The sequence below is a fragment of the Agrilus planipennis genome, unplaced genomic scaffold (genome assembly GCF_000699045.2).
Source record: "Agrilus planipennis isolate EAB-ADULT unplaced genomic scaffold, Apla_2.0 scaffold358, whole genome shotgun sequence".
Lineage (NCBI taxonomy): Eukaryota > Metazoa > Arthropoda > Insecta > Coleoptera > Buprestidae > Agrilus > Agrilus planipennis.
In genome coordinates, this window is record NW_020439235.1 from 25,932 (window position 1) to 50,856 (window position 24,925).

Genomic DNA, 24,925 nt, shown 5'->3' on the forward strand with positions numbered 1-24,925 from the left:
CAGTGCCGGTTTTACCATTACCAGCGCCCTGGGCGAGATTTCTACGGCGCCCTCCAACTACAATTCAAACCCATAGGAAAAAAGGGAAAGCATATAATGAAATAACCATTTATTAAAACAAATAATTATTTATTATAAAAAATAACCATTTATTAGAAACAAACTAATAAAATTTTACTTTTCTGGCCTTTCTATCAGCAAACTCTTTTATAAGGTTATCAAAGTCTATGTTTTCAGCAATTTCGTTTTCAATTGACAAAGTTGCTAAGTTTGTCAATCTAGATTGAGATATTGTTGATCGAAGATAGGTTTTTATCAGCTTCAGCTTTGAAAAACTCCGCTCCCCGCTAGCAACCGTTACAGGTATAGTCAGTAATATTCGCAATGCTATCCATACATTTGGATACAGTTCTTGTAAGTAGCGATCTTTGATGAAATTTAAAACAAAAATAGGTGTAACCACATTTTGATCGGGCAAAAAGGAGATAGACAATGTGTTTTTCTTTGATTGGGGATTCCCTGTAAAATAAACTCCGATCGAACGGATTACGTTCCGTTCAAGTGTTGCCAACATAAAAAAAATCCACTTAATTTAGGGCTTCCGTCCGCTTAATTTTGAGAATGAGGTGGAGGGCGCCTGCGGCGCCCCTTTTGTCCGGCGCCCTGGGCGATCGCCCAACCGCGCCCTACCCTAACACCGCTACTGAGCACATGAAACCATTCCGACCATAACCTAACCCAATTCCTTAAGTGCCAACCCTTGACATTTTTTTATAATTTCATAATTATTAAATCTTTAACTCTTTTCGCCGCTTCGGGGGTTAAATTCTAAAATAATCATGTCTGTCTATGGTATATAAGGAACTCTAGATCAAGGAGTTTGGACTGTGTGTTGAAATATCAGTCAGTCATTGTATCCTTTTTTATATTGTATTAGGTTTTACCCGCGGTTTCAATCGCGTTGATGTCCTATATGTGTCCAAGATCATCGACTATCACATAAAACTAATTTTTCTATCTCTTGGGAATAGTATTTTTTTTTTCTGGATAAAATGTACCCTATACCCTTTTTTAATCTATACATCGAAGACGCCATCAACATCATTAAAGACAGTAAAACTGTAGGAATAGATGTACAAGGGCAAAAGATTAGTATGCTTAGATTTGCAGATGATATAGCAGTATTAGCATCTAGCAAGGAGGACCTAGAGATAGCTTTAAATAAAATGGAAGCGGTACTGACAGATCAGTACTGTATGNGTGTGAAATCGTAACAAACTCACATTCGTATTTATATTATTTAGGATTGAAGCATCTGTATTAAAATATTTAATATGGTAAATAACTTACCCACTGGTCAAAGTGCATTAATAAATGGAAAAGTTTTTGAAGGTTTCATTTCCAATATGAATTATCGATCTTGAACTTAGTTTCAAGGGAAAATTTGCGTCAAAATATTTATACCTATGTTTTACCTATATTTTATTATAAATAGTTACACACATATATAATTAATTGGTAGGCACTCCTGCAAATGATATATTACGTGAATGCCACTAAGGTCAGAGGTTTTTCAGAATTTATTATGTAGGGCAATTTGGCAAGTAAAGAAGTTAAAGTAGGAGAATTCTCGGATGCCACACGGTCGACCCTAGATCGATTCGTAAAATATTACCGAGATAGCTGGAAACTGCATCAATCCCTTTGTTTCCATTTCAAAATGGAAAACCTAACTTTTCCTTTTCAGATCAGGTCTTCGCTCGGCGCCATTTGCACAGAATGCGACAAAAATGGATTTTATGACAAAATTCATATAAGAAACATCTTCTACATAGTATCTCTAGAATGAAGCCTTGCTGAGTTATGATCGTGAGAACACTGGGACGTTTAAATACACTTGACGCCCTTTTCATTAACTTTCTTCTTCAATTATTTTGCATGCTATTCTGCCCTGGAGGCCTAATCCACAGCAGTGTTTCTAATTGTTGGCAATCTAGCTATGAGTTTTCATCCTTTGGGGGGTGTATTTAATTTATTTCCTTGGCAATTGAACATCTAATTGTGCAACATTTTGGTTATCACCTTTGTCGACAATATTGACCCCGGCAACAGTAAAAAACATTTGATCATCGAAAACCACCTTCCTCTAACTGCATAGCGTTCTACACTCTTTGTATTTGTGGAGAGACACCTTTGGTACTTAAATATTTGTTACTATTGTCGCGTATGATTATTATCGACAAAGATCCTGAAAAGTAATTATTGCACAATTATATGAGTGCATTACCGAAGAAACTAAGGAAACACCTCCACCAGACGACGAACCCTTAGAATTTGATAGTCAAGAAGCCCTCAACCAGCCTTCAACTTTTAAATGTAGAAAGATCGATTAGAAACACTGGTGTGGATTGGGCCTCCACATAAGGGGAAACCACATGAAAAAAAAGCGCGCCTCGATGTGGAAACGAGAGTACAGAAAACCTATTTTTGCGAGTGTAAAATATAATTGAGGAAGGAAGTTATTGAAGTGGAGGCACCGGAGTCTAAAAGTAGCAATGTTCTCGCGACCAAAACTCAGCAAGGTTTCGTTCTAGAGAAAATATGTATAGGGCTTTTCTTACAGGTTTTTTTTGTGTTTTACCATACCTGCAGCTGTTTATAAGATATACCTACTCAGAAAACCTGTTTTTGACGCAGATCTTGCCGGAGGGAAAAAATTAGGATTTCCATTTAGAACTGGAAGCAATTTCCAGATTTATCGGTAAAATTTTCGAATCTGATTCCATAAAGACTGACCTAGGTACATCTCGTAATCCTGAGCACATTCTGTGTTCCCTTTTTACAATTATTTAAGGTACTACTTGCAAAGAGTCGTATTGTTTACATATATAAGTTCAAAAGAATAGTTCGGATTATCAGCTAAAAAGTTTGCTGTTTTTCTTTTATTTTCTCGTTTTGTCCAATCGTCAAATTAGGGAAGTAAAAAATAAANAATGGATTTTATGACAAAATTCATATAAGAAACATCTTCTACATAGTATCTCTAGAATGAAGCCTTGCTGAGTTATGATCGTGAGAACACTGGGACGTTTAAATACACTTGACGCCCTTTTCATTAACTTTCTTCTTCAATTATTTTGCATGCTATTCTGCCCTGGAGGCCTAATCCACAGCAGTGTTTCTAATTGTTGGCAATCTAGCTATGAGTTTTCATCCTTTGGGGGGTGTATTTAATTTATTTCCTTGGCAATTGAACATCTAATTGTGCAACATTTTGGTTATCACCTTTGTCGACAATATTGACCCCGGCAACAGTAAAAAACATTTGATCATCGAAAACCACCTTCCTCTAACTGCATAGCGTTCTACACTCTTTGTATTTGTGGAGAGACACCTTTGGTACTTAAATATTTGTTACTATTGTCGCGTATGATTATTATCGACAAAGATCCTGAAAAGTAATTATTGCACAATTATATGAGTGCATTACCGAAGAAACTAAGGAAACACCTCCACCAGACGACGAACCCTTAGAATTTGATAGTCAAGAAGCCCTCAACCAGCCTTCAACTTTTAAATGTAGAAAGATCGATTAGAAACACTGGTGTGGATTGGGCCTCCACATAAGGGGAAACCACATGAAAAAAAAGCGCGCCTCGATGTGGAAACGAGAGTACAGAAAACCTATTTTTGCGAGTGTAAAATATAATTGAGGAAGGAAGTTATTGAAGTGGAGGCACCGGAGTCTAAAAGTAGCAATGTTCTCGCGACCAAAACTCAGCAAGGTTTCGTTCTAGAGAAAATATGTATAGGGCTTTTCTTACAGGTTTTTTTTGTGTTTTACCATACCTGCAGCTGTTTATAAGATATACCTACTCAGAAAACCTGTTTTTGACGCAGATCTTGCCGGAGGGAAAAAATTAGGATTTCCATTTAGAACTGGAAGCAATTTCCAGATTTGTCGGTAAAATTTTCGAATCTGATTCCATAAAGGCTAATCTACATACGTAAATACATCTCGTAATCCTGCATGCATTCTGTGTTTCCTTTTTACAATTATTTAAGGAACTATTTGTAAACACTCGTACTGCTTACATATATAAGTTCAAAAGACTTCGGAATAGTTCGGATTATCAGCTAAAAAGTTTGCGGTTTTTCTTTTATTTTCTCGTTTTGTCCAATTGTCGAATTAGGTAAGTAAAAAATAAACAAGGGCAATAAAATATCATTTGACTTTATTTCTCACTTTTTGTACAAGCACTCGTAATATTCAATCATGCGACATACATAGTATATACAAGAGAGTCTATTATACAAAAAAAAAAGTGTAGATAATCCATTGGTTGTTACTGCTTACGAGGCATTTACCCGCTGCACGCACCTGCTGCAAGGTTAAATTTACACTATAAAATGATAGAAAAGTTTACCTTAAATAACAGACTTTCAGATGAGAGCAGAAGGACAGAGAGCAAGAACAAGAGAAAGAAATAGCGAGAAAGTAAACAGAAATTAAAATAATTGAAAAAAGAAGAAGAGTAAGATAGATGAATTTATAATTTTAACACAGCGTAGGCTTATTACTGCTATCGCAGTGAGTTACTCTATATTTTATCTGTACAACAGTTTGTCAGCTGGTGTCTAGCTTGTTTTTAAATTTTTAGTGGCAGTAGGGGTAGTTGGGGCAGGCGTGTGCGTCAACACCTGCGGGAAGTTGAGCGGGAAGTCCAGGCACTGGAACGTGGTGGGCAGCTTGGGGAATTGGGTGTCCTGGGGCAGGATCATTGAAGTCTGAAAGAAATACAAATTTAAATAAAATATCTCGATCTTTTATTGTTTTCATTATCATTTTTACTTACTGTGGCTGATGTCACCGAAAGCACCAGCTTCGGCAAGTCCTTCTCCGTGCCAGTCACCATCGCCGGTATAAGCACCACTGTCGAGGGCGTTTTGATTACCATTCCACGATGGTTGTGCGTTCCATTGTTGGGGAGCTGCGTTCCATTGGTTTTGAGGGGCAGCGTTCCAGTGATTCTGGGGAGCTGGGTTCCATTGGTTTTGGGGAGCTGCGTTCCATTGTGGTTGGGCGTTCCATGCGTGGGCTGGTTGCTGATTAACGGCTACGGCGGGGTTGTTGCAGTGGGGGAAGTTGGGGCATGCGGATGGGTCGACTCCAGCTGGGTAACGATGAGCAGGTTCACCGCCAGCCAATGGGCCATTGTACGCCGCGAGGGCGACAGACGAAATACAAGCCAATACTACCTACATTGGAAGAAAATATTTGAATAAAAAAATAAACAATAAGTATATGAAAGAGGAAAAAGATGTGATTTCTAGGATATGTTGGTATTTTGCACTTCTTATGTTGTTTTATAGTCCACAATTGAACACTATTGGATCCAAAAGCACTGTCTTCACACTTCACTAAACTCGCTGGTTGCACTTTATTTTTTGAATCACGTAAAAATTGTTATCCAAAGTTTGCCGCACAATAGTAAAGGGATCAAGTGGGTGTAAATGTAAAATTGCATACAATGTAACTTACCAGTTTTACAAACATGTTGTTTCTTTAGTTCGAACAAATAAACAGTGACAATCAGAATAAAATTACCGCTTTTATACCCGTTCCACGCCTTGTACACCCATTTGACAGAAATGTAACAGTAGAAAATTTTTACCACCTATCCCACACTACAAAATTATCGCTGTTGAGGGGATAGAGTAACCTCTACTGTATTTTTAATAGGTCGCCTTTGGGCGTGTACGTACAAGACTTAATTCCTTAAGAATTTTTACTTTCTGTCGCATTGTATCCAAGGTTATACACTTCATTGCCATGGCAAATATTTAATCGACTTTAAAAATGGTTTAGATCGTATATGAAGAAAAAAAAAACTTGAAATAACTAGCTTAAGGTGAGGCTTTTCCTTATTCCATCGGACAGTGATACTTCGACCTTATGACTATCACCACGTGAATTTTAAATCGTGCTTGTATTAGAAACGCGTGGATTTGGTCAGTTATGCATGTAGTTCTTTCACTGCAGTTCCACACCGATTTTATTAGCCAGTCGGTGCGTGGTTACCCAATAAATTTCATTACTACCGCTGCGATGTTCAATTTCTCTCTTTTTTTTAATTGTAAATGTAAACAAAAGCCAAGCCTTCGTTTTTTCGTCGATTAATAATCAAAAAGTTAACAATAGTGTTTTAAAAAATTATTTTCTAACAGTGATAAAAACCGAGAGATTCTTTAATAAATAGAAATTTATGTTATGCTTCGCTTAAACACTCAAGTTTTTTTTATTTAGAGAGGAAAACATGAAAGCATTACATGACTTACGGATAAATTAATTTTGAAGCCCTCTTTATGGTCAAATAAATTACATGTATAGTGGAATTCTTTAATAAATCGAAATTTATGTTATGCTTCGCTTAAACACTCAAGTTTTTTTTATTTAGAGAGGAAAACATCAAAGCATTACATGACTTACGGATAAATTAATTTTGAAGCCCTCTTTATGGTCAAATAAATTACATGTATAGTGAAATTCTTTAATAAATCGAAATTTATGTTATGCTTCGCTTAAACACTCAAATTTTTTTTATTTAGAGAGGAAAACATGAAAGCATTACATGACTTACGGATAAATTAATTTTGAAGCCCTCTTTATGGTCAAATAAATTACATGTATAGTGGAATTCTTTAATAAATCGAAATTTATGTTATGCTTCGCTTAAACACTCAAGTTTTTTATTTAATTATTAATGCAAATATCTATTTTTTTGTGGTAAATTAAAAAAAATAGTTAATGAAGTACTTTTACTCTAATTTTAATTTCTATTTATTTAAATATTTCATTGAATTTATTTAATTCCCATAAAAAACAATCATACTTTCTGTCTTGTACTCTAAAAAGTATTAGACCCTGAAGTATTGGATAGCAAAATGTTTATTTAATACATCTAATTTTTATTTTTTAAATCATTATTAATGACAAAGGTAAAATTAATGTGTGGAATAAGGACTGATGTCTGTGTTTATGTTATTTATTTGAAAATTAGTATGGAACTCAAATCTTTAATGTTACATTTAATAATCTACACGTACCTATACAAAAACAGATAAACCTGTAATCAATTTTCAATTTTTTGAGTATCTAAAACGCATTACTGCAAGAAATATTTTAATCCAAATGTTAATCTAAATAATCTGAGATTGTGTAAAGTCCATATTAACTCAGCACTTTTTAAGTAATTACTTATTCCAAATGCAGTTCTAAAGACGAAAACATCAAAAAAATACATGATTTAACAGCCAATTTGATAGGTCCGTGCATAGTACAATAATAAAATTTGACCCCCGATAATTTCGTGCAAATCATATCGTTGCCTGCTGACTGAGGATACTATAACATTGTAGGACTATTTTTTTAATCGTACTTTTTGGTTTATTACACTAGTAAAACAAAACATTCTTTTTATGCTGAACGAACAAAATGCTACTCTGAAAACTTCTTTACACTAACCAAACAGCATAAGAAACCTCAAAGGCTTTAAACTGCATTTACAAGACTTATATTACTTTATTATTTGTATTAAAAGATGGCTAAAGGTGTTTATATTTTTAAAAAGATGAATACATGTAGCAGAATATCCCTATCATATTAAAATCTTAAAAGTACTTTTTCTTGCCTCTCCTTTCTAACCCGTTCTACAATACCTTCAATTAATTAATGACCTACTTACAAATGGTACCAAATAACTGAGAATCAACGTAATTTTTAATATAAAACTATATGATGTACTTATTCCGAGTCATTTATTAATGGAAACACAAAAACAGGTTAAGTAAATGAGTTACGGAATTACAATATCATGTACTACTTTTTACTAAATTTAGTATCTGATCGTAAGAGACTTGCACTGGCGCCTACTTGGATACGTTGCACAATGAATTGGTTTTGTCGTAATTTAATGAATGGTTGCCAGTGTCTTGATGTTTTGAAGCATTTAAAATTAACATTTTTACTTATCGTTAATAAATTTACGTTGAATCGTAGCATTGAAATCAGTACCTGTTTACATTAATGAAATAGTTGCAGTTTTCTCATTTATAAAACGCCTACGTTCCACTTAAATATATGATAAACATATATAGATTAATTTCTTTATTTACTAATAATACGATATTAAATTAAAGTAAAACAAAAATTACAGATGCGTCACAATAATATCAATTAGCTATTGCTACTTCATTATTTATTATTTGTAATAACATTTCACCTTTTAAAGGTACTCAAAGGTTCCCAGAGTGTAGACATTTGTTTTCAATCTCAGTTAGATCTGTAATAATTTAAAATTTCTGATGAAAGTGTAACCGAAGAGTCAGTTTTAGGTTCCTTCTCATTTGAAAATTATTTTTCCATAAAGATTGCGTAACCTGAAGAATGTGTTGCAGTATTGTTCAAAAGAAATGTAATATAAATACCTTTCACTTATGAATTAAGAGATTTTTAATGATGTTATAACGATGATGATCGTATTTACGTAAGGTTACACTCATTTTTCAATGTTATATCAATTAACTTTAAGATAATTCTACAATGTCAACGTAGATAAGTAGGTACTTCTTTCCAAAATATTTTAATTTGTCATCGACACATCAATATAGTATTTGTTTTATTGTCCTCTCTACCTGTTTTCGTTTTACAATTATATTAAATTGTAAATAACCTTAGAAGATAAATTCATTTATCGTTGAATGATAACAAAGTTTTTGTTAATTAATAGTTAAAACCTATTCATCAAGAAGTTTAACGGAATTAAAATTTAAATAATCTTGTCTTTAAAAAAGAACATTCAACACGAAAGCTTATGAAGACTCATATTTCACCAGTTTTAGTACGTAATACCTAAGTTATAACGGTAAACTGATCATTTGAAAAATTAACTTTTCAACTTTATTTAATTTTAAGCACATTTTCGCTTTACATATCTTTTATATGTAATAAAGAAAAATAAGTTGTCAAAGTTAAATAACAACCACACCCATTTTTATTCCAAATCGATCGGAAAACGCACCAATTTTTAATTAACAATTCAAAAATATGAAATACTACTTAATTACGTCATTGCATATTTAAATTGATGTTATTCGAACTTGCTCGAACGTTTCTACTCAAAATCAAACTCAAAGTAGTTAGGTACGCAATAAAATAATCTTATTAAAATTGTTCACGAATATTAGTAAGGCTTTTTAGTTTTTAATAATGTAAAAGTTCATTTTCAATTTTTTACCCATTATAAACTACCTAAGGTTAATGAGAGAAAATTTGTTGCTGTTGTCACACCCTCGCCGGGAATCGAATGGCACCTTTAACTTTACACACCAATACTCTGACCACTAAGCATTCGGGTTCGGTTCCCGGCGACAGCAACAAACTTTTCCTCATTAATCTGAGGAAGCTTATAGTGGGTAAAAAATTTAAAAAGTGTTTCATATATATATATANTTTACTGTTCGTATTCAAAGCACGACCGGACTATTTTAAAGTAAAATAAAATTACATAATAAGAATATATTTTTAAAAAAAAGCCTTTATTTAACAATAAAATATAAAAATACACTAAAAGGAAAAAATAAGTATAAAAAAAGCTTGGGCGCTCATTTGACATTCGGCAATCAATTCAGTGTGTCTCTCCCGTTTGGCTGTATCATAAGCCTTTTTCAATTTTTGAGGTTCCGTAATTCAAAAAACAAAATATGAAACACTTATAAGATCTAGCAGGACCGTATAGCCAGCTAGATACGAATACAGATAGTCCCTTATCAATTACACATCAAAGACAGCTTCATTTGATATTATTATTTAATGAGGTACGATTAAAAACTAGGAAACTGTCCAAAGATTACGATTTAGGTGAGAGGAATGCCATTGTGTTTACGATTTTGTTAATTTTGTACACACATTGTCAGGGATACAAAAAAGGACATAGGGTACTTTTTATCCAGGAAAAAACACAGTTCCCGAGAAACAGAAAAATTAGTTTTATGTGGCGGGAAAGAAAAGGTTATAAGCGTTCGAAATGTGGTGTTACCGGCGAATGATGAGGATACCGTGGAGAGAGAAGGTTAGAAATGAAGAAATATTAGAAAGAATAGGAGTACAGAACTCTATGGAAATCAATAGAATCAAAGGAATACGCGAGATAGGTTGGTATAACTTCTCAGGTCTGAAGGTCTAGTCAGAGACATATTAGCGGCAAAAAAGGGAGTTACGAGGGGTTAATGTAGACCTAGATTAGATTACTCTTCGCTAATTGTTAAGGATGTGGGTTGTTCTCGTTTTAGGGAAATACGAAGATTAGCTCAGGATAGAAAAGAGTGGAGGTGTGTGTCCAACCAGTCTAAGGACTGACGACCTTATGATGATGATAAATAGACATTCTAGAAAAATACCTTTGTTTAAAAGTAATTTAAACTTTCAGAAACGGCTGACTTTTACGTGACAGATTGTCCAGTACAAGAATACACTTATCCATTTTGCAACAGCGTGGGTTTCAATGAAGAAATGCGTGGTCTCGCATTTATTTGACTTTTTTTGTTAAAGTAATTTATGTCCACTCTTTCCCGTAATTGCAAAATTAAATCAGTTTATATGCAATTCTACACGCCGGCATGTTAATTACAAATGCAAACAGAAAACATATACGATATTCAGTACTTCTTATCTAAACGGTTCTTATATGTACAGTTACTTACGATATTCATTATACCGAATACACAAAATTCCTAATTATCAGAAATAGTAATACAAATGCAATTAACTATTTTAAAGTAAAATTGCAGGAATTAACTAAATGATGATGTCATCTGGTTTATGATTCTAACTTTCACTTGTTATTAAAATAAGGCCCTAGTCGATTACTTCGGTTTTTGACAGTAATTTAGGTGAATATACTTAATCAACATTTGACCATAAATATTTTAGCTGTTTTTCTATGTAATTCTTTTTTGTACTTTTAAATGTATATTATATTTTACCAGCCCTATGAACAGGTTGTTTTTATACTCTTCTGTAGGTTCAGGTCTTTCTGTACTGCTTTTCTGGATTAATAATAATAGTAGTACCTTAAACTTTTTGAAATCGATTCAAATTTTTGTGTGCTTTTTGTTTTCATATAAATTCACTATTTGTTTTACACAAAACAGCACCACTAAAATTTGACACTAAATAGTGTTTGATGTTGGCGGACACTTACAGGTGAAGAAGGGAAGAGAGAGGGGCTGTAAAAGCTTACCCTCGATGGGCAGAAGTGCGGAAATTAAAAAAATAAAACAATTAATTTCTGAAATTATTCGAAACGATTTTGCTTTTTTTAATAAAAGGGGTAGAAGCGGTAAAAGGGGAAGTAAGAAAAGTTCCCACCCGTAAAAGAATCAATTTAAAAACAAACTGTTTCATGTTTTATGTATTATGAATTAAATTAGGTTACGCTAGACTTCTCTGGCTCCCTGAATAAAAAGAAACTAACCTAATCTAATTTAATCTACCAGTTTTGGGCGTTTGACTGTGCATGTAAGTATCACCTTAGATTAGACGAGAAACATTACGAAAATGTCAGAATATTCAATTAACCTCTATGAAAAAGCCCGGCCAGACGCCTAACCGGGTTCTAAGTCAGATGCCTGGTCGGGTACTTAGACATATACCTTATTAGGCACTATATTAAAACCCTAACTAAACTCTTGACCAGATGCATGACTTGATTCCTCATCGAGTATCAGAACGGGCATTTGGTGAGATGCCTGATTGGGAAGCGGATTTTAGAAGGATATTTCACTGTTAGCCTGGTTGGGAGTTAGAGGAAGCTTGTCTTACAGCATGGTGATAATTTTGGCTGCACGGGGGTTAAAGTTCAAATACGAAGAACACCAAAAACAATTAAACAATTAAGGAATATCTCTGATAATTCAGTTCAGTAATCTTTGAACTAATGGAATAATTTACAATCAAATAAAAAATAACGATTTTGTTTCAACTGTTAATTAGAAATCTGTTATTAATTTGCAAATGGTGATAATCATTACCTAAAATAGATTTTTTGGACTAAATAGTCATGATTTAAATTTTCATTCGCTATTCTTTCGGTTGTTCTTGCCTGTTCAACTACTACCTTACAGACAACAAGAATTGTGAGACTATTCAATTCATTCAAACATCATTCATTTCTTTTTTGTTTTCATATCCGTCCCATCTGTCCCTCCCCAACTACCACCCACACGATTCCTAAAAGAAGACATACAAGGGCACGCTATCCAGCGGCTTTGCACCACCTGGTTTTTTTATCTTTTATCCATCATTAAACTATGTTGAATTATTATTCTCAAAAAACATCTTCTTAACAGTAATATTCCTATGAAGATTTTTACACAAATTTAAAACTTTTTGCTATTTGCACCTGAAGAGACGAAGCTGCTTTAAGTGTTTGTGACATATAGTATGTACACCCCCATTCTGTCACAAGTTGTAAGTTCACGCACACGGGATATGTGAATGGCCGCATGTGACTGAACAGACAGATAAGAGCAGTCGCGGCTTTCGATAAAATAAAGCGCGCACACGTTCGGTTCTCCTTTGCTTTTATAAAATTGTCAACCTCAAGGATACGCGGTTATTGTTGTTGTGGTCCATTTATCTGTTACGTTATGGAATCCGGCTTTCTTAGCTAATAGACTGTGCAACGTTTATTGTTCTATGACCATAAAAAGTCACCTTTTTTTACTGTAGTGGCACATGCTCCTTGGTTGATAAATTCCATCTTACATTATCCATTTACGTACGACCATGTGTAGTAGGTGTCCAGTGCCGGGATCTCAATTATTTTTAACGCTCAGAACGGATTAATATATTCGAATCTTTGCTTTCATTTTTTAACGAAAATGATATTGAGTTACATTGAATTTTACGTGAAATTTAAAAATTGAAAAAATTGACAACGAAAACCAAAACAAGAGGACTTATTACAACGCTTTCATTATTAACATAGGAACCTACTTTCAATTTAATATTCCAGACAGCTCTTTTCTTTTCCACCTATATTTCGCACCCGTACAGTGTCGTGTTCCAAAGATAAGTGTATTTTCAACAATCTTTTTCGAATTTTTAAATTAACCATTTCATGTTCGCCATTGAAAAATACACTGAAAAATGCCCTCTCTTTCTCGAGGACTCTCATCTCATTACTGACCCAGCACATCAAGATTTTGAGATATTTAACTCCAAAATCCAAATGTTGCTAATTTGGCTTATTTGGATTTGAAATTAGAATATTTATAAATTTCAATATGTTAGGGAAATCCTGGAGTTAGATTCGTATTCGCCTTTGAAAAATACTCCGAAAATGATTACTTTCTGCCTTCTCTTTCTCGAGGACGTTACCTACTATGGACTGCCGAAAAAAAGACCCGGAAAAGAAGGTAATAATTTTTGACGTAGTACAGTACATTTAGGATTTTAAAAACTACCTAAATCCAAATTAATATTTAGAAAACGTATTTTAAATAAAAAATAATTCGTATTTTAAATGCTTGTAGATATTAGAATGTAACAGTGCTCCCTTCAATCCTACACCCTCTCTTGAGTCTCACGACAGTAGCAACAGCACTGCTTTCATGCATCCTACGTTAGTGCATGCACACAAATGTGTACGTACATATTTTATACGTAATTGTTTACATACGTACCTACGTACGTACTGTACGTAGAATTTTCTAATTTGAAAGAACGAATGTCAAGGATATTGTTTACATCGAGGTCGTTCGGTTTACCTGAAGAATTTCACAGTCCGTTAGTAGCGGAAAATGTCTGCTTTTAAAATATAAGAATTTGATTAATTATTTACGATACTCTACACGGCTCAGATTACGCGTTCGATCAAATGGTTTCAGTAACATACAAAAGCTACTGATTTATCTAGCAAGAACAGAAAAGATTTGTTGTTGTTACACAATATAGATACAAACGAAAATTTTGTAAGCAAAATTCTCTTTAGAAATCTGCGACGATTGCGTGAAATTGCAGATATCTATTCGCAAGAAAATAGATACATTTGAAAAATAGAAATTCATAAACTTACACGGTCTACATCTGAAAAACAGAATCACGATCATGTGGCTCGTGACAAATTGCTCTGTCGGTCAATTTAATTAATTTAATCTAATCATCACGATTCTCCATACTGTATCTAATCTAATATTAAGTAAACCCTAAGAGAAGTAGACACTTTTTTTTATAACTGATGTGTATAGATATATGTATATGAAAACATTTTCTAGTGTAAGAATTGACTAAGGAAGAAAATTAATTTTGTACTTGAAGAATACGTATACAGTGCATAGTGGAATACGCATATCTTGAAGGCACTGAAGAAATCAAAGAAGAAAAATCACAGTATTGCAAATTTATCTTGATCGTCCTTCGAGATTGAAAATCTGAGATTATTTATTGCAGAAATGAACAGAGCGGGGAGACTAGGTAGTGTTCCAATAGGATGATTTTAGATTCCATGGTTATTTTTTCGCCTAAAAGGCATCAAAGTTAGCCAACATTAATTAAGCTATTATGGTAAATTCTTGATTTTGATGATTGACAAGTCGATTAAAAATTACACCACCCTATCTCTAGAATATTATACTCATGACCTGCAAGTCACTTCTATGCTCGCGAACGATTAATTTAGAAATTCGAAAAAAAGATTGTTAAAGGTGTATGTTTAGAGCGCGGCGCTGTACGGGTGCGAAACATGGACGGCGGGTGCTGCGAAAAAGAAAAGGTTTGAAGCGTTTGAAATGTGGTGTTATAGGGGAACGATGAGGTTAACGTGGGTAGAAAAGGTTAGAAATGAAGACATATTAGAAAGAATAGGAGAACAGAGGACTCTATTGAAGTCAATAAGAAATAGGCGAGGTAGGTTGGTAGGACACCTTCTCAGGCATGAAGGTCTAGTCAGAGACATATTAGTGGCAGAAACGGAAGTTAGGAGGGGTAGAGGTAGACCTAGATTAGATTACTGTTCACAAATAGTTAAGGATGTCGGTAGTTCTAGTTTTAACGAAATGCGAAGATTAGTTAAGGATAGGAAAGAGTAGAGGTGCGTGTCCAACCAGTCTTAGGACTGACGACCTCATGATCATGATAACCTGTAAGGTGATACTGTAAACGGCGGCAATATTATTTTTGTCTGGAATGGCAAAATTGCTAGATCGCGCATTCATTTTTAACCATCGGAGTAGGCCAGTATGTTCCTGTACCTAATAACCTTTGATCGCATTTGCACTATTACGTTTCGTAATATATGCACTAACTCCACCCGAACCAATTAAACAATCCTGGTCCATTTAGTATACGAAATAATGCAACTCTTTGCTCAATTTAAATGGCAAGTCTTTATTTCAACGAGAACAAGCAAGAGCAACGCCTCCTTGGCACGCAGTCTTTATTATTCCTATATGTATTATACGTCGATATTTGCAAACAAATAAAACGGCGGGTAGAAATAGGCACCAAATGCAATAATAACATTACATAAACATAACAATGTATAACCTTTGAATCAAAAGAGGTGCTTGTAATGTTCCTTACGTAATTGGCTAAGTTAAAAAAAATTGAAAGCTTTAATTTATTAGTTCATTTGCGAATTGACATTTCAAACAATTCATAAAATAAAAATATGTACCTTAATGGGTATTGTTAAATGTACTTGCTTACACGATAAAGACTGAAAATAAAAAGAAACAGTGGACCAAAAAAAATAATAGTGAATACATCGATAATGTGAACAATAATCGTTCACATTACTGAATCGTTTGTACAAGACTCATGAATTAAATAAACTTATTTGTGAGAACTTTTCTTTTTATACGCTGAAAATAAGCGAAACCATTGCACATATTGGATATGCCAAACAAACATTTCTGCGAAATCTTAACCGAATCTGATACAAAAGCTTTGAATAATTTTCAATAGGGACGGAATCTAAATTATAAAATCGTATATCTGTAACTAGGGTTGCCACCCGTACTTTATTATAAAGTATTGTACTCCATTTCGACTGTGCGTACGTTATATTTTTAAGTACGCAAAAATACTTTATTTAAGGCCTTAAGTAAACATCGTAATTTTGTAAGCGATTATTCGAAATTCAGAGTATTTTTACATCAATAATATTGCACAAAAAAATCGCCAGCCATATTTACGGAACAACCTGATTTCAAAGTAGTGTCACTTCAGCAACGTAAAGTTGCGGGACGACAGGAATAAAGCTTCATTAAAACTAATTAAAAATGAACTTTTAGTTTACTTAAATCTTTGCTTGCCATGTTTAGAGGCTATTAATGTATTTAAGAGCGACAGCAATTTGTTACTGGCTGCTAGGTGTAACAAAAAATATGTTTTTAAAAACAAAAAATAAAATACTTTATTTTTATGCCGAGTACTTTTTTTTTAACCTTTTAGTCGAGAAATACTTTATGTAAAGCCTGAAAAGGTGGCAACCCTATCTGTAACTGAAACTACCCGAAATAATTTCATATCAGTAACCGTATTTGACACCGGTATAATATTATTCATGTATGCGTGTCCATATCCAGATCCGAAATTTCATATCCACAACAGCCCTACTTGCCGTCTCATTTCGTACCGTTACCTATAAATTTCCTACCTCGTACAGCGTCCCAAATGTGCACCTGTGATCATCCCGTTTCGTACTGTGTTCCTCTCATAATAGGGCAAGTAAAATTAAAATACGAAAGGATTTTATCATCCGCTTTGTGAAAATTACCACTCTAGCCATAGGTTATGCACCGTTTTCGACCTCGAGAAACTGTACTTTTAGGGCAAGGGTGCGGTAAAAAATCGTACAAGGGGCTTTGGGAAGAAAATACTGCACCTTCTCCCAGCAATTCTTCTCTTAGTGTGCGGTACCTTACTATTAACTGTCCACAGTCTAAAGTCCACCTTTCCGTAAATTTTTGCTGCTGCTGCTGCTGCTAGAATAGGCATCGTCGTGGAAAGTGACAAGATGTGCAATCCTTTGCTATGGTTGTGGAGTGACAGTCTCTCTACGACTGTCTCGCGTTCCCTGAGGATGCCTGCCATGGCAGCTGAAGACTTCAATCCGGAAATCACCGCAGAAGGAAAATCAATCCCGAACCAAAGTCATCAAGCCCAAATAAAGATATTTGCCTGACGAAATCTAAACGAACATCCTTCAGTCTTTCAGGACCAATTTTTCGATGCGCTTTTGCTTTTGAGCTGCTGATATCCCGAATGCAGAAGCCATTTCACGATCCTTCGAACTTTGCATTAACTCAACATGCAAATACAGTATTTAATACCGAAAAAGAAAATTACCGAAACGTTTATTATTATAGTATGATGAATTAATTGGCATATACGTTACTTTAAGAGTCTGAATATGAGTAAATATCAGGTTTTACTTGTAAAATTTAGGATTTACCAACATGATAAAAAGAGACAACTTTTCTCACTTTTACCCATGTAGTTCTTAGATTTAACAACTCATGTTGGTAAATCCTAAAATTTACAAGTAAAACCTACGATTTACCGATTTCAGGGCTTTGGTAGTAACATATGTACACACAACATTACGCGTTCATTTATATAAATATATATACATTATGTATATTGTCCAATACGTTTCACTTTTCATAATCAAGGACAGCAGTTCAAACACATGTAATTGTATTGATATTGTCTCTGATATGCCGTTGTGATAGGATATTATTAATAAACGGAAGGAATTTTTAGATCGCAAACATTCTTTTATATTTTTGTCGACCTTGATCTCCTAAATTCATTTCTTTTGAATGGTTGCAATTAGCGCATTTGCAATTAATATTCCAACTGTCTGCCTCCATCCAGTTCTCTTTTTTTTTACAGACAAACAACCTGTCTGCTAGATAACCTGATTTTAAGGTGAGAACGATTGCCTTCTTTAAAATCAGCGCGCCTACACTACTGTTCTACTATTCACTTATGATTATTATTATTAACAGGTTAATTAATAAGTAAGAACAAGAATAAGAAACCCTAACTAATATAACATTAAATGCAAAGGTGAGTTTGTTTGTTTGCTACGTTTTCACGCCTTAACTACTCAACCGATCATCTTGAAATTTTATACACTTACTGTCAGGGGTACAGAAAAGAACATAGGATACCTTTTACCCAGAAGAAATACTGTTCCTAAGGGATAGAAAAAAGTTAGTTATAGGTGTTCGATTTCACGCCTTAAGTACTCAACCGAGCATCATGAAATTTTGTAAACACGTTATCAGGGGTTCATAAAAGGACATAGGGTACCTTTTATCCAGAAGAAATACTGTTCCTAAGGGATAGAAAAAAGTTAGTTATAGGTGTTCGATTTCACGCCTTAAGTACTCAACCGANAATAATACAACTGAAAACGACCCAATGCGATGCTAAATTTATGCAGGTGTATGTCCCAACAACACAAGCACCAGATGAAGAGTGGGAGACTTTCTTCCAGTATGTGGACCAAAATATGGAGTTTAAAGTCCAACCATGGCTCAATAAAATATTGCTGTGCAAGTTCTTAGATTTAACAACTCATGTTGGTAAATCCTAAAATTTACAAGTAAAACCTACGATTTACCGATTTCAGGGCTTTGGTAGTAACATATGTACACACAACATTACGCGTTCATTTATATAAATATATATACATTATGTATATTGTCCAATACGTTTCACTTTTCATAATCAAGGACAGCAGTTCAAACACATGTAATTGTATTGATATTGTCTCTGATATGCCGTTGTGATAGGATATTATTAATAAACGGAAGGAATTTTTAGATCGCAAACATTCTTTTATATTTTTGTCGACCTTGATCTCCTAAATTCATTTCTTTTGAATGGTTGCAATTAGCGCATTTGCAATTAATATTCCAACTGTCTGCCTCCATCCAGTTCTCTTTTTTTTTACAGACAAACAACCTGTCTGCTAGATAACCTGATTTTAAGGTGAGAACGATTGCCTTCTTTAAAATCAGCGCGCCTACACTACTGTTCTACTATTCACTTATGATTATTATTATTAACAGGTTAATTAATAAGTAAGAACAAGAATAAGAAACCCTAACTAATATAACATTAAATGCAAAGGTGAGTTTGTTTGTTTGCTACGTTTTCACGCCTTAACTACTCAACCGATCATCTTGAAATTTTATACACTTACTGTCAGGGGTACAGAAAAGAACATAGGATACCTTTTACCCAGAAGAAATACTGTTCCTAAGGGATAGAAAAAAGTTAGTTATAGGTGTTCGATTTCACGCCTTAAGTACTCAACCGAGCATCATGAAATTTTGTAAACACGTTATCAGGGGTTCATAAAAGGACATAGGGTACCTTTTATCCAGAAGAAATACTGTTCCTAAGGGATAGAAAAAAGTTAGTTATAGGTGTTCGATTTCACGCCTTAAGTACTCAACCGAGCATCATGAAATTTTGTAAACACGTTATCAGGGGTTCATAAAAGGACATAGGGTACCTTTTATCCAGAAGAAATACTGTTCCTAAGGGATAGAAAAAAGTTAGTTATAGGTGTTCGATTTCACGCCTTAAGTACTCAACCGAGCATCATGAAATTTTGTAAACACATTATCAGGGGTTCAGAAAAGGACATAGGGTACCTTTTATCTAGAAAAAATACTGTTCCCAGGGGATAGAAAAAAGTTAGTTTTAGGTGTTCTATTTCATGCTTTAAATACTCAATCGAACATCATGAAATTTTCGACACCTATTGTCAGGGGAACTGAAAAAGACATAGGATACCCTTTATATTGTTCCCGAGGGATAGAAAAATTAGTTTTATGTGGTCGTCAATGATCTTTGACACGTATGCGAGCCTAGTAAAAAATAAATTGAACAAACACACACGCAATTACATAAATTGTTTGTTTAATTCAGTATCCACTGCTCTTTTAAGACGGGGGTAGCAAACCATCGATCAAATTTTTTAATATCCCCTCTCTTAAAAATATGATCCTTAGCCCAATGTACCTGGCACTCGAAGCACCTAGTTCTCATCCACAGCAGTAAAAATTTTATGATTTGTTTTTTATTTTTAAACCGTTTTTATCAGATGATTGTTATGCTTAGGTCTACGCATAAACAAATCCCCTCCAACTAAAATACAGTACCCTGAAACTCCCTTAACATATGTTATTCATATTTATGTTTAAAACTTTCTTGGAATTTTAACCAACTAATCTTGTTGAAGATTCGTCGTTTTTATTATCTATGGATGAGAGGAATTGATGAAGACAATTTTTCTCAATACAGCAGTTAAAAATAAAGGAAAATAATAAAAAACTATTCATTCTAAAGACTAATATTTACCAATTAATACCATCACGTAGGAAACAATAAATAATCAACTAAAATGTAATGATAAGATTACTCATCATAACCATTACGGTTATTATTTGAATTTATTCTAATAAAAAGCATTTAACTTTTTAAATGTATAACACAAAAATCAATTATAAGCAAATCCATAATCGCCTCAAAATTAAATAAAGTTCCTATAAACATGTGTACAACTACGTTTAAAATTCAAAATATTATTTAGTCTGTCTTATAAACATCATACTTATTGATATGAAAATTGTATATCCGTTTAGTAAAAATGCGAGTGCACAAGTTAGAAAACCATTAACTATGTATAGAAATTGAAAAACACTTACCACATGGAAGGACTCAGGTCATGTGCTACATCATCCAGAGCACTGCAAATAAAAAAAATATTTTTTAAGAAACACTTTAAATAACTCTGTGTTGGAAATCTTGTGAAACATTTTTGATAATACCTACCTATGAAATCAAAATTAAAAGCTTTTTAAATCATTCAAATACTATATTAAAACTTTACGATCTTTTCCACTTTTTCAAGTGTAATAAGGTTTTACTAAAGAATTTGCGACATTACTTATTTCTACCAATATAAATAAGATTTTACAAGGGGTGCATATGTGTTGTTCATTAACAATATAGTTATTGTTTTCTTCAGATCTTTTGATTTTAAGTTGTTTCAAAATATTCAAACACTTTGCAACAATCTAACGTTATCATGGATGGACAGGAATTACTTGATTTTATATGTTCATCAAGTATCTTGTTTAAACTTCTACCTGTTGGTCCAATGTACAATGCTTCATACTATTTTATATTTACAGACATTTACATAAGCACCTGCTTTTTATAAAAATTTTTTTTTACTATCAGGACTATTCAAGCAATTTAAAGGATTATATATATAATTAAACCGACGTTTCGCTTTTTGGTGTTAAAGCTTCTTTAGGGTAGATTATACAGGTCAAATATCTTAGAAGAAGCTTTAACACCATAAAACGAAATGTCGGTGCGATTAATATAATAAATAAAACATTTTTCGAGGCACCTAAGAAACGGAAACCATCAACGTNTGAAGGGGTTTCGTTACTACCTTCACCAGATATTTATTAAGTTATAGCTTCTTCAGTCTTTATTAATTTTAAATTAATGAAGGTACTGTGTATCATTGACTTTGTTCTTAACTTAACGTGATGTCTATGTCGACGTGCACTTTTACATGTGCTTAACTTTAAAAATTTCTCTCAATGAAATTAAAAATTTTATTACGAAACATTACTATTTTAAGGTAAAATTTACATTTGTTCACGTCCATATTTTAATATTAATTAGATAACTCACTTAAACGTAATGAAGAAACAGACAATGAAACCTTTACGATGTACTTAAACTAATTATTAATAATAAGCTCATAGGAATGAAATGCATTTTTCAAAAGTATAAGTTTCAAGAATATAATAAATCCAATTTACCTACTGAAAATTGAAGTTATTAAATAAAATCAGAAATATGTTATGAAAAGACAAATAATATAGTCAATCCATAGACTAAAACAATACACACGCCTTGTTTATATTCATAAAATAAAACGTTAATCGCTTCATTATTAAACATTTAATTAGTGTTTAAGAAGTTATATGATGTGCAACTTAAAATAATTGTTTCCTAATTTCAGGGATGAAAGCACAATATTCCCTTCCAGATAGGAAATCGCATTTACTTCTCACTACGAAAGGATTTTACCTTCCGCCATGAGAAAATTACCACTCCAGTCAAAGGTTATATTCCGTTTTCGTTTCTGAGAAACCGTAGTTCGGGGGCACGGGTATGGATGGTAAAGAATCGTACAAGGAGCTTTGGGAGGAAAATACGGCACCTTCTCCGAGCAATTTTTCTCTTAATGCGCAGTACCATACTATTAACTACTTCACCGCTGTCCACAGTTCAAAGTCTACCTTTCCGTAAATTTTTGAGTACTATCTCCATGATGTATCTAATTAAAAATACTATTTCTGGGGTGAGTTTGCGAATGGAGTCGCTTATCCGACGTTTTCCCAGCTGCTGTGGTAAGCATCGTCAGGGAATGTGACGAGAGTGCGAAATCCTTCGCTATGGTTGTGGCGAAAGAAAAAAAATTGGTTGTTAAAGGTGTATGTTTGGAGCACGGCGCTGTACGGGTGAGAAACATGGAGAGTGGAAGCGGCGGAAAAGAAAAGGTTAGAAGCGTTCGAAATGTGGTGTTACAGGCGAATGCTGAGGATACCGTGTATAGAGAAGGTTAGAAATGAAGAGGTATTAGAAAGAGTAAGAAGACTCTATGGAAATCAATAAGAAATAGGCGAGATAGGTTAGTAGGGCACCTTCTCAGGCATGAAGGTCTATCGTCATCATCATAAGGTCGTTAATCCTAAGACTGGTTGGACACGTACCTCCACTCTTTCCTATCCTGAGCTAAACTTCGCATTTCCCTAAAACTAGAACAACCCCCATCCTTAACTATTTCCGAACAGTAATCTAACCAAGATCTACCTCTACCCCTCCTAACTCCTGCTTCTGTCTCTAAGATCTAGTCGGAGACATATTAGAGGCAGAAAAGGAAGTTAGGAGGGGTAGAGGTAGACTTAGATTAGATTAGTTAAGGATATGGTTGCTCTAGCTTTAGGGAAATGCAAAGATTAGCGCAGGTTAGGAAAGAGTGGAGGTGCGTGTCCAACCAGTCTCAAGATTGACGACCTTATGATGATGGTTGTGACGTGGCAGTCTCTCTACGTCTTTCTCACGTTCCCAGAGGATGTCTACCATGGCAGCTAAAGACTTCAACCGGGAACTCACCGCAGAAGAAAAATCAATCCCGAACCAAGGCCATCAAACCCGAATATTGAACACCCTTCAGATAACGTCGGCCGTGAAAGCCTTTGCCTCTTTAACCTTGTTATATAATGTATCCTTAAGAAAAGACCTTTATGTCCATCTATTACGTTAATAAATAATTTAGATCAAGGAGAGAACAAAACAAATGACTTTCTATTTTAATTGAAGTACACTTTCCCAACATTTCACAATTTTGACTAGCTATATACGCCTTTTCAGTAGCGACTATGCCATCAGAAAACTATTATACTAAAAAGAAAACAAATGCCGTTTCAAATTCTTGCATCAACCCGTCAAACAGAAAGATTGATTTCATGCCGAAATTTGTTCAACATTAACAGTTCTATTCTTTCTTTTTCTGCATCGACATGTTTGTTAAGACGGTATTTATAATACTCCCAAGTCACTTTTAATCAAGCACGTCTTAATATTTCATAGACAAAATACAAGAGATTTACAATAATTTATAGATTTATACAGCAAAAGTGCAAAAAATAAGTAAGTTTCTTAAAAGTCAACATGATTCATGTATTTATTTCTTATTGCCTATAATTGTTCTGGAAAGATCTTATTAATTGTCAGAATTCCTACTTTAATTTAAAAACGTCCAGGACTTCAGCTCCCTTTTAGCCAGTTCTAATAATTTTATTCCGAAAATACTTATGCAGTTATAGCGTTTATTTATTTTGTATAGTATTTGCTCAGTGGTGTAAATTTTAGGTTAAAATTGCAGTTTTGTGGCTAAAAAGAAGTTCCATTTCGGATTACTTTGTTGGTATTAACGATGTAAGTGCTAAATGCAAAATTTGTAACAAAATATTCGCGAAAAGGGCGCACGACCACTGCATTAAAGAATCACTCCGCTTGCGTTTCCGCTTCCGCAAAAATTTACTATTTGCTTCTGTTTCCGTGATGAAACTTCCGTTGAATCGCTAATTTTTGTTAATTCTTTTACAGAGACATGATGCTCAGTAGCGTGCCATCTATGGGACACCAAAGCAATATACTTTCAGGACATCATCAGGACGCGATGGAGTTAGCTGCCATACAAACTGCAAAAATGTTTGAATCGGCTTGCAATATTACTTCCTATTTACCTTCGAATTACCCAGTAACTTGAATATTTCCTATGACCGCTTACTAAATGCCATTTAAATAATTGTTGTTATTATCATTCTATGAAAGTTATTAGACGCTTCATATTATGTAATTTGTAAGGCGTGAATGTACGTACTAAATAAAAGTTTTAAACTTTTTTTTTCTTTAATTTAATTCACTGCCTTGAGTTTTACGCCTATAGGACACTTGTAGTTGAGAGAAGACCATTAAATTTGAGTAGAGAAAGTGAGGAATTGCTAAGGTGACCATACGTCCCGGATTGGCCGGGACAGTCCCGGATTTTTCTAGAAGCAATATTTGTCCCGGATTGTCCCGAATTTTTGAAAAGGTTCTTATTTTCAATATTAATTTTAAATATATTTCAACTGGAATTTTATGAAAATTAGCAGTTCTTTTTCTGCCTGCCTGGCACAAATGCTTCTACGGAAAGAATATTTTCTTTAATGAATAGCCTTTGGACAAGTGACAAGACTC

The 24,925-nt window shown here is 33.9% G+C and overlaps 1 protein-coding gene and 1 long non-coding RNA gene across 6 annotated transcripts in view; both read right to left on the minus strand.

Annotated features, from left to right (window-relative positions):
* Positions 1–24,925, minus strand: part of LOC108742523 — a 75,424-nt gene that overhangs the window by 18,863 nt on the left and 31,636 nt on the right. For all 5 annotated transcript variants that reach the window (XR_003231867.1, XR_003231871.1, XR_003231868.1 and 2 more), the window contains exon 2: positions 20,797–20,838. This is a non-coding gene — a long non-coding RNA (uncharacterized LOC108742523). The remainder of the gene's footprint in view (positions 1–20,796; positions 20,839–24,925) is intronic.
* LOC108742522 lies at positions 4,219–5,651 on the minus strand. Its single transcript, XM_018477765.2, has 3 exons — positions 5,543–5,651; positions 4,857–5,259; positions 4,219–4,788 (listed from the first exon to the last, which is right to left on the minus strand). The coding sequence occupies exons 1-3, from the start codon at positions 5,555–5,557 to the stop codon at positions 4,658–4,660; spliced, it is 549 nt and encodes a 182-aa protein (XP_018333267.1). The 5' UTR covers positions 5,558–5,651; the 3' UTR covers positions 4,219–4,657.